At 35.2% G+C, this 10,088-nt stretch overlaps 1 protein-coding gene across 1 annotated transcript in view; it reads right to left on the bottom strand.

The window, feature by feature from the left end:
- Positions 1 to 1,473: 1,473 nt before the first annotated feature.
- The window catches only part of LOC127814136 (serine/threonine-protein phosphatase PP2A-2 catalytic subunit), a 32,113-nt gene continuing 23,498 nt past the window's right edge, over positions 1,474 to 10,088 (bottom strand). The window contains exons 7-11 of the mRNA XM_052355413.1: positions 4,560 to 4,626; positions 3,281 to 3,472; positions 3,106 to 3,195; positions 2,903 to 3,010; positions 1,474 to 2,092 (exon numbers count right to left, since the gene is read on the bottom strand). Coding sequence (XP_052211373.1) covers positions 2,027 to 2,092; positions 2,903 to 3,010; positions 3,106 to 3,195; positions 3,281 to 3,472; positions 4,560 to 4,626 — 523 coding nt within the window. The 3' untranslated portion in view covers positions 1,474 to 2,026. The remainder of the gene's footprint in view (positions 2,093 to 2,902; positions 3,011 to 3,105; positions 3,196 to 3,280; positions 3,473 to 4,559; positions 4,627 to 10,088) is intronic.

The following is a 10,088-nucleotide window of genomic DNA, read 5'->3' as shown; positions in this document are numbered from 1 at the left end:
TTATTTCATCATGTTTGTAAAAAAAAAAAATACAAACTTTATCTTATTCATACTATTTACTATTTTTAAGACTAAAATTAACAAATTTTCTTAATGATTCTAAAGAAAATTTATAACTAGTGAAAGAACTAAAATAGAATTATTTTGCGGAGAATGAATAAAGAAAAATGTGTAGTGTAGGGGTGGTGACAATTATTAACATAATTTGTGAATTTTTGACATGGAATTAGTGATTTTTTATTTGGGTTAAAATGGATGGAGAAGAAATTAATTATCTCTTGATAAATATGAAATTTAATCTATAAAATGGATTTAGTGAGTTTTTTTTTTTTGGTTTAATTTTATTAGAGTTTAATAAAATTCTAATATTTATTTAAATAAATTATAAATTATTATTATAAGTCCTTTCTTTGGGAGGAATGGTTTTAGTGATGGAGCAGCATGGAGTGGACGCGCTTGGTGGGGTGAGAGACTTGAGAGTGGTAGTAGAAATGCATATAAGACAATGGAGAGAATAAAATGGGCGCTGGGAGGGCAGTGACAGTGACAAAGGAGGCTGACAAAGGAAGCTGTGGCAGAGGCTTGAAAAGTGAAAACTGGAAAATAGACCTTTTTTGAGATTTCTTCGAAGGGAAGGGTAGGGTCCCATCCCACGGCTCTGACAGACGCCTGATACCCGCAAATCAGAACTCCCCAAGTTTTATCAAAAATTATTATTTAAATTTATATATTAATATTTTACATATACATATTTTTAATATAAAATATCAAATTTAAATATTAATACTATCCTTCTTGTTAATCTTGTCATATTTTTTTTTTCAAATTTATTTTTTAAAATATCATCTTCACACTACACAATTATAACAAGTGATTTAAAATTTAAAATTTATTAAACCTTAAATCCTAAACCGTATAAGGTGTCATGTTAAATCCAATCTAAGAAAATATTCAAATTCAATTCCAAATTGATAATACTTAAAATTCAAATCCAACTTAATTTATCGAAAATACATCCAAAAAATAAAAATAAAATTTTAAAATTCAAATTCCAAGTTTTCAAAGAATTGAAAGGTCATCTAAATGAACCTTTTAACCCAAAAAATGGTAAAATACCACCACAAATTAATTCATTTAAAACCCACCCGACCCCACTCTAATAACGAGTCATAAAGAAAATATTTTAATAAATAAATTTGCCAAGCAATTTGTTCATATTCATGCACAAAAGCATAACGATGAAATGAAAGCAGTCAAAAGACTCAAAACCAAAGGCAAAACAAAATTATCAGACTAACACACCATAATATAAGTGTTTATATGTCCAAACAAAAACGAAACCTAAAACCGAAAGAAAGAGGCGCGCAAGCCCAAGCGGCACCTAACTACTGAACCCAATCAAAGTCACAGATGATTGATGTTTCTGCAGAATTAGTTTAGTTAATAGCTTCTCACAATCACAAAACAGAGAAGGGTCAAGGAACGAAGAAGTTGCAGCCACCTATTTGAATCAATTCAGTCAAATTAACACATGAACAGGAAACCAACCCGCTACTACAATCAGATTTGCATCTTTACCTCTCCATTCTTTTCTCACATCATACCTCTGGAAGCCCAAAAAGGAGAAACCAAAACCAAAACCAAAACCAAAAAAAAAGTGATACGGAAATATTTAATAAAATGAGAGACAACGTAGGAGATCCGAAGTTTTGCATCTAATAATAATACATCACAGCATCAGCATCAGCATCAACATCAGCATCAGCATTTGCATTCTTCCCAATGCTCCAGTCCCCCTGGAACCTATATATATATATATATATATATATATATATCAAACATGTTCAAAATAAGGGAACCCTCGCTGCTCCAGTTTGCATACCATTAGGCCTCCCACAATTGGTAGTAGCATAGCGGGTTTAGTATAAAAAGCTCGAATTCAATCAATCACCGTGTCGACCTGCTACCGGAGCTTATCTCACCCGGCATGCAGATGATGCTGAGATCAGCTACTCAAGCAACTCTATTACAAGAAATAATCAGGTGTTCTCCTTGTAACATCAGGTTCGCCTCTCCTTGGAGCGGGTTCAAACTGCAAACATGAAGAAGAGATACAGAATAATGAGCTACTTCCCACTCTAGTACCCAACATACTAATGCCATTTATCATGTATTGAATCACTCACAACTTACAAAGCATACTTCTTAAGACCGGACTGCAGTTGAGCTATTGGTTAAATTGGTTTACACTGGTAAACCACTGGATCAAAAATTCATATATAAACTATAATAAATTGATTTTTAAGAAATTCATATTTTTAATTATAGTAAATTCATTTCTAAAGAACCGGTGGTTCTTTTTATTTATTTATTCTTCCCAAGGACTAATTGGCCCCTCTAAAAATCAGGGTCTATTTAGTACTGTTGGATAAAAATTAAAACAGACCAATTTGTTTGGTTTTACCAATACACAAAAAACCGATGGGTTTCTGACTGGTTTTGCTTGCCCATTCTTTTTCCTGAACTGGATCTGTACGGTGACTGGTTCGCCATCCAACCAGCTGAACCAGTCTAGTTTTAATAATTACACTTAAAAAAGTAAAGTACTTAATGTCCAATTTTGGGAGGTGACCCCCCTAGATTAAGGGCTTGACAATAATTTCAGAAAAATATCCTCAATGAGACTATCAGAAAATAATGAACTTCAGAAAGCAAAGCATTAAAAAGAAAAATAAGATTAGCATGTGGCATTCAGATGATCTGGGGGTAACTTGCATTAAATACAACTGACTTTATGTTGTAAAACCAGAAAATATCATAAGACGTAATGAGCAAAATGGTCAGGTAACATTTAAGGCCCCTACTAGTCATATGAGGAATGGGGGTGGGATAAAGTACCCACCTGGATAAATGTGTGTTCTTTGCAGTCATCAACTTCCAAAATAGATGCCATGTTTCCACATCGATAACAATAATTAGGTGCACTGAAGATAGTGACAACCTTTTGATCCTGTTGCAGGCACACAAAGTCACTAAAGGAAAACCCACATTCAAGAAGCATCATAAATAAAAAGATACTTAAACTTAATCGTGTAAAAGAATTACATGTGCCCAGTTATATCCCTCCATGACAAGCTGGTGAGCTCTAGCAATCAGGTTTAGGTTGTTTGAGTGGTTAAATTGCTCAGATATGTCCTGTAAAAAGGTATATGAAAACAAATGAGGGACACAATTGATAAAATTACATCACGGAAGGAGAAACTGAAGTTGAAAAAAGTACTTGGCCAAAAGTGTATCCAGCACCACGTGGAGAAATTCCCCAACCACAACGGTCATCAGGATCAGACCATAATAGATCACACATAGGGCCTTCATGAGGGACTTCTTGAACACGATCGAAATTCCTTATATTATCAAGGGTCTCAATGGATGGAGACAATCCACCATGCAAACAAAATATTTCTGATTCAACCTACAACATATTCCCAGATTCAAGTTGAAATAAATCACACAATCAAATAAATATCTACCAAACAAGTCTGAAACGGGAAGTCCAGATCCAAAAGGAAACTCTGAAATCCTTAAGATGAAAAATCAAATAATCATTTAGTTGAGATTAATAAGATGCCCAGTAGAATATATTTTTTTCCATGTAAAGCTAGAAGGCCGTGTGGTATCCAATAATACCTGCTGCCTGAAACATTTCATATACTAAATAGCGTGAAATAAGAATCAAATAAAAAGCAATTATCAGAAATATCAAACTGAATCCAATATGCTCATTCCACAATTTCCTGTAGCATACTGTACAAACCAGTACCAGGTGGTGCATACTGCAGAGGCCGCAAAAATAAAATAAAATAAAGCATATTCCATATCACTTCCTGTATCAGCCCATATTAGGAGTTTCAGAATGAATCATACAATTTAGTTTATATTAAATGTTTGAAATGTAATAAACTGTCAGTAGTTTACTTACAATTGCTAATTTTTGTTTTTGAATATGAAAATTTCTCAGCCATATTTTGCACGGGAGCATACTTCTAATCAATTGGCTTCAATTGAAATTGACTAATATTAATTAATTATAAAGCAATAAGGATATAAGAGAAAATATCATAATAGCACATTTGACAGATTACATGTTTAATAGGAATATTAAATATTTCATTAGATATTATAGGTTAAAAATCCATGTAAAAAAACAATGTGGCTAAATTTCATTGTTGGATGGCCTTTTGATGCAACGCTCTAGTGCAAGAATGATGAGATGAAGTTCCAACACTATTTTCATATGGAAAAGTTTCATGAGATACTAGTGAAAGAAGATAATTGATACGGCTGTAGTGTATTCTATTCTCTTTTTTCTTTGTGAAAAAGTGGATATACATATTGGGGCTGGTCTAATATGTTACTGTACTTCCCCAGGCTTAAGAGTATTTTTTTTTTTTTTTCTTAAAAGTTAAAAAAGAAAAAGTTATGGCTTCAATACTATACCTGCAAAATAAGCATAAATAACAGGAAAATAATGCATATATAAAATGCAGTAATCTACTAACCAGGGCAGTAAGTGGGAAATAATCAAAAAGATCTGTAAATATCTTCCAGACATTTGCATTTCCATACCTGTATGAATTTGGTTAATTTTAGAGTCGGAAAATATGAAAAGAAAAACAGGAAAAAGATTGCAATATTCCACAAAGGCAAATGACAGAACCAAAAATATATTGTGATGCAAGCAGGCGGTGAAAATAGTCACTCCAAATGATTATAAAACAAGTGATGCTTGAGCAAATTATAAAACAGAAAAAGAGCATTGCTCATCTGCAAGTCAAGTAAACGTATTATAAACCTTCTCAAATCAGCTAGAAAAAGAATCTTCAAGCTTATGTTGGGCGTTCATTTCACATATTATCTATGCATTCAACTAATGTCTAATGTCTAGATAACACTTCATACCACGTGGAGTTTCATTTTCCAAGATAACAAGACCATTTAATGGATGATTAAGATCCAGGAAGTAACATGATCTCAAACTGTGGTCTTTTAATCCAATCAGAAAAAGCCATCCAATCCACAACCACCATGTACTCTGAGCAAATAGATAAATGTGGATAATTTGTATGGGTGATTAGTCAAAGTGTAATGCACACCTATGGAAGAAAGGATATGAAGTATACATCATACAATCTACTGTGCATATATATTGTTTGATAACTTTGTTTGTGGATTGAGTAATTCCTTCTATACTTGTATAAATTATTCCTTCTTATCACAGTCAGTTCCAAGCCCAATCAAAAGAAAAGGGTTACTTTAGATAGCCGATAGCAGTGTAAAACCTGATATATTTGTTTACATATATTGCCGTGGAGTTGGGTGGGTGTAATGATCAAGAAAAAAAATCAATATATTTGCCTTCAAGTGACAAAAATGCATCATTGGGAAAGTTAAAATGTTTGCAGAACCAAGATACAAAATTTGGTATGCAAGAAAGATGGTATGAGGAATAGAACAGAAATTATTATAAATAAAACTTTGAAAGATGATATAGCAAATACGATGAGGTTAGGAGATAGGATTATCACAATTAAAATTGTTCTAGAAGAAGACTTTAATATGTTAGCACATATGCACCAGAAGTTGAATTGAGAGAAAAGATGGGCAAAATTTTGGATTTTAAAGCGTTTATTGCAAGAAATACCTAGATGAGAGAAGATTATATTAGGTGAGTTAAATGGTCATATGGACAGAAAAGCGAATGGCTATAGGGATGGGCATGGAAGATGTGGCTTTGGAAAACATATAATGAAGAAAAAACTATTTGAAACTCGGTCATGGCATTCAAAAAGCGGGATGAACATTTTAAATTTTGTCATGGTATATAAAAAAGATTTATCAACTATTCAAATAGATTACTTTCTTGTGAGACAAAAAGTTGGTTTATGTTGCAAAGGTTGTAAATTTGTACCAAGAGAAACATTTGACACAGGCTTAATGTTGATCTAAGAAAATGGAAGAGGAAAGATTGCAGAAAATGAAGTCAAAGAATCAAACGGTGAAATTTAAAAATGCAAAAAAGTTATTTTAAAGGGGGAAAAGCCTGCAAAATAGACTGAACTATTGAAGCTTGAGGCTAATCCAATGTTAGAAAAAGACCGTTATGACCATCTGACACATGGGGAAAAATTGTTTGATTCAACGAGAAATTCTCCAACCCAAAAAATCATAGTGATAGAGTGAGGCGGTACAGAATAAATAAATAAATAAAAACCAGAAGACTTTGTAGAAAACTTGGCATACATGTCTCAACCTAAAAAATATGTACATAAAGGAAGAAAAGCAAGCAATTAGTGGAACAAGGTCCAACATTTGACACAAAAATTGGAAAAAAGAGGGACATACAAGTCAGCTAAAGCAAGACAAAGAAAAACTTGGGATTTGAGCCAAGTTAAGTGCATCAAAGATGAAAACCAAAAATATGTTGATGAATAAGGGAGAAATTGAGGAAGCTGGAAAGGGGTTTGTTTTCCCTAAAACTATTCAATGAATGTGGCAAGATAAACACTAGTTCAGGACATCATGATAATTCCAAACATGATAGAAATTACAAATTCTGTGGACATATTTGTTCAAACAGGACAAAGCAATCTATGAAAAAGATGAAAAATGGTAAAATAGTTGGACCTGCTATATATTGATAAAAGCATAGATACCGTTGATGAAATTACTTAACGTGATCCTTGAATTTAAGAGGATGCTTGATGAGTGGGCAAGGAGCAATCTAATGCCCATTTACAGCAATAAAATAGACATTTTAAGTTGTAGAAATTATACACAAATGTGGAAATTATAGACAAATCAACAAAAGAGTCGTAATATAAAACTGTGGAAGAGGGTGACTAAATAGAGGTTAAGAAGAGAAACTAATCTCTAAAAATCAATTTAATTTCATGCATAGCAGATCAACAATAAAAGCTATCTACTTATTGAGGCATCAATAAAAAGGTCTAGAGATAAATAAAAGAATTTGTAAATCATGTTCATAGGCTTAAGGAAAAAGCTTATGATAGGTTCCCCAAATATGTACTGTGCTGAGTCCTATAGAAGAAATGAATCTAGATTGTGCATATACAGGTAATTAAAAACATAAATCATCAAGTAGATGGATGAACTGACAAAGAACACACAAAAAAAGAAAATGGCGAGTTGTGATGTATGCTATTGAGCAAGTCAAAAACTGAATATATGAAATGTAAGTTCAATAGAAATAGGAGTGTGAAAGATGTAATGATGAAACCTGAAGATCAACTTTTAAAAAGATCAGTTTAGATAATTGTTCGAAAATAATGGAAGATTACTAAGGATGTTACTAACAGCATAAAAGTAGGATGCTATGCAATTGTAAATCTCTTTAAAGAAGTGAAAACTTCTATTGGTAGTTGTAAGACAACCCTCATCATATATGGTACAGAATCTTGGGCTACTGAGTACTAGCATATGCAAAAGTATGAACGTAATTAAGATATGCTAAGGTGGATATGCAACTGTATAAGATTGATGCAGTGCACAAGATGTGATTAAGATCATTTAAACATGTGCAAGAAACACCAATTGATGCACTAGTGAGGAGAGAAAATGGAATGAAAGAAATTTGTAGTAAGAGATCGAAAAAGACCAAAAGAACTTGGTGGAAGCCCTTGAACATAACAATAAAATGGCCTCATAAGAGATATGGCTATAGATAGTGTTGGATTATGAGGATACCCAAGATTAAGGCAATGGAGATTTGGTTAGGATTAATTCCCAAGCTAGAATTAGGATCTTATATATATCTTTCCTTTCTTTTCTATTGTTGATTATCTTTCCTTTCTTGTTATTTCCTTTCTTCTTGTATTTTCTCTCTATAAGAGAGCTGGTTGTAATCATAGTTATTAATGAAAAAAGTATTAGGTTTATCCTAAAGATTTTACATGGTATCAGAGCCTAATAGGCTAATACACTGAAACCCTAGTGCCTTCATTGCACCAGCCGCCACCCCTTCATTGGGTTCCTCTTCACCATCGATCGTAACCTGTTAGAGTGCCTTCAGTGCACTGTCTGGCCACCAGCACCATCACTGCCAGTGAGGTCGCCACTATCAGATCGGCCGACCACCGGAGACCCACCGCCGTCAGATCCTCCACTCGCAGTCACGCGCCACCGCCCAGTTCGTCTTCGACCCCACGTGCCAGTGCGTGAACCACCCTCTCGCTTCCAGCTTCTCCAGATCAGGCCTCCGACATTTTTCTCACTCATCCCTGGTGTTCAACATACCTTCATCGCATCCACCCTCTTCCTCACCAATTGGATTAGCCATGTCGGAACAATCGGACGTGACTCCAGATCTGGAAACTAGAGAATCAACTCCAATGGCTCAAGTAATGGAAGCCGAAACTGGATCAGGGATTGGAGAGCTGCTTGGAATCCACCAATCCTACCGATTAGATGGTAGGAATTATTTACAATGGGCCCAACTGGTACAAACATTCCTCAAGGGTAAAGGAAAAATTAGCCATTTGACTTCGGCTCCTCCAAAACCAACAGATCCAGCACTTTCAGCATGGGAGGTAGAAGATACTCAAATCATGTCATGGCTTTGGAATGCCATGCAACCTGAGGTAAGTAAAAACTACATGTTTTTGGGTTCGGCTAGAGAGATTTGGGAAACCATATGGCAAACATACTCCAAAATTCATGATGCATCAGTTATATTTGAGGTTAAAACTAAAATTAGTAGCACTAAACAAGGGGGCATGAGTGTTACTGAATACTATAATAAGATGCATGGCTTATTGCTAGAGTTAGACCATTATCAGAATATTAAAATGGTATGCAGTGCTGATGCTGCAACTCTTAGTCAAATATTTGAAAGAGATAGAGTGGTTGAGTTCCTAGCAGGCCTCAATTCAGAGTTTGATCAGATCCGGGTGCAAATCTTAGGGAGAGAAAAGCTTCCAGCACTCCATGAGGTTTTTGCTATGGTTAGAAGTGAGGAGAATCGAAGAACAGCAATGCTTCATGAAGCTGGATTAGAAAGCTCAGCCATGATCTCCAATCGAAGGGCTGCTGTAGTGACTGAAATTGGTTCAGAAAAATCAGCCATGGTGTCCAACTGAGGAGGCGGATCAAGGATGAAAGGAGGCAGGGGAGAATTTCAGTCTCGAGCTGCAAATAAAGAGGCACTATGGTGCACCTTCTGCAATAAACCGAGACATACTGGAGAGACTTGTTTCAAGCTCCATGGAAAGGAAGTGGTATTAAATCGTTTGGGCAGTTTTAAAAATCTGGCAGCCAAGAATCAGGCATATGCATGCAGCAAGGGTCAAGAAGAAGAGGGATTAACTAACCAAAGTGAGCCTGCTCCAGGTGCAGATTTTTTAAACACTGAAGAAATCTCAAAGCTGAAGCTGTTCCTCAAGACCCTACAAGATGGTGCATGCTCTCTTGCACACAAAGACTCCTCAGGTAACTGCCTTCATTCAGCATTTTTTCCAGCCTTTAAGACTGATAAACAGGATGTATGGATCCTAGATACTGGGCCTCTGATCACATGACACCCCATTCCCATGTTTTTGATGTCTACCACTCTCTTTCCACCTCTAAACAAATCACAATAGCCAATGGAACATCTGTTCCAATTTTAGGCCAGGGTACAGTCACTCTAAATCCTCATTTTTCCCTCAAACAAGTTCTTCATGTACCTAGTTTATCAGCCAATCTTATCTCTATTCACCAACTAACCAAAGATTTGACTTGTCGGGCTATTTTTTCCCCTCATTTGTGTGAATTTCAGGCCATGACAACAGGGAAGATGATTGGTGCTGCTAGAGAATGCAATGGGCTGTACTACCTGATGAGGGAAGACTCTTATCCTACAAAGAAACAGCTTCCAATTGCTGCCTACTCATCTCGGTCAACCTCTAATTATAAGGATGTATGGCTGCAACACTATCGATTGGGTCATCCTCCTTTTACTCTATTAAAATCTATGTTTCCTACATTCAGTGTTCGAAAATTCGGCCTAGACGGCCGCCTAGGCGCTGAGCAGC

The sequence above is a fragment of the Diospyros lotus genome, chromosome 12 (genome assembly GCF_014633365.1).
Source record: "Diospyros lotus cultivar Yz01 chromosome 12, ASM1463336v1, whole genome shotgun sequence".
In the NCBI taxonomy this organism is placed as follows: domain Eukaryota; kingdom Viridiplantae; phylum Streptophyta; class Magnoliopsida; order Ericales; family Ebenaceae; genus Diospyros; species Diospyros lotus.
The sequence above is the reverse complement of the archived record's forward strand: the minus strand, read 5'-3'. Positions and strand labels throughout refer to the sequence as shown.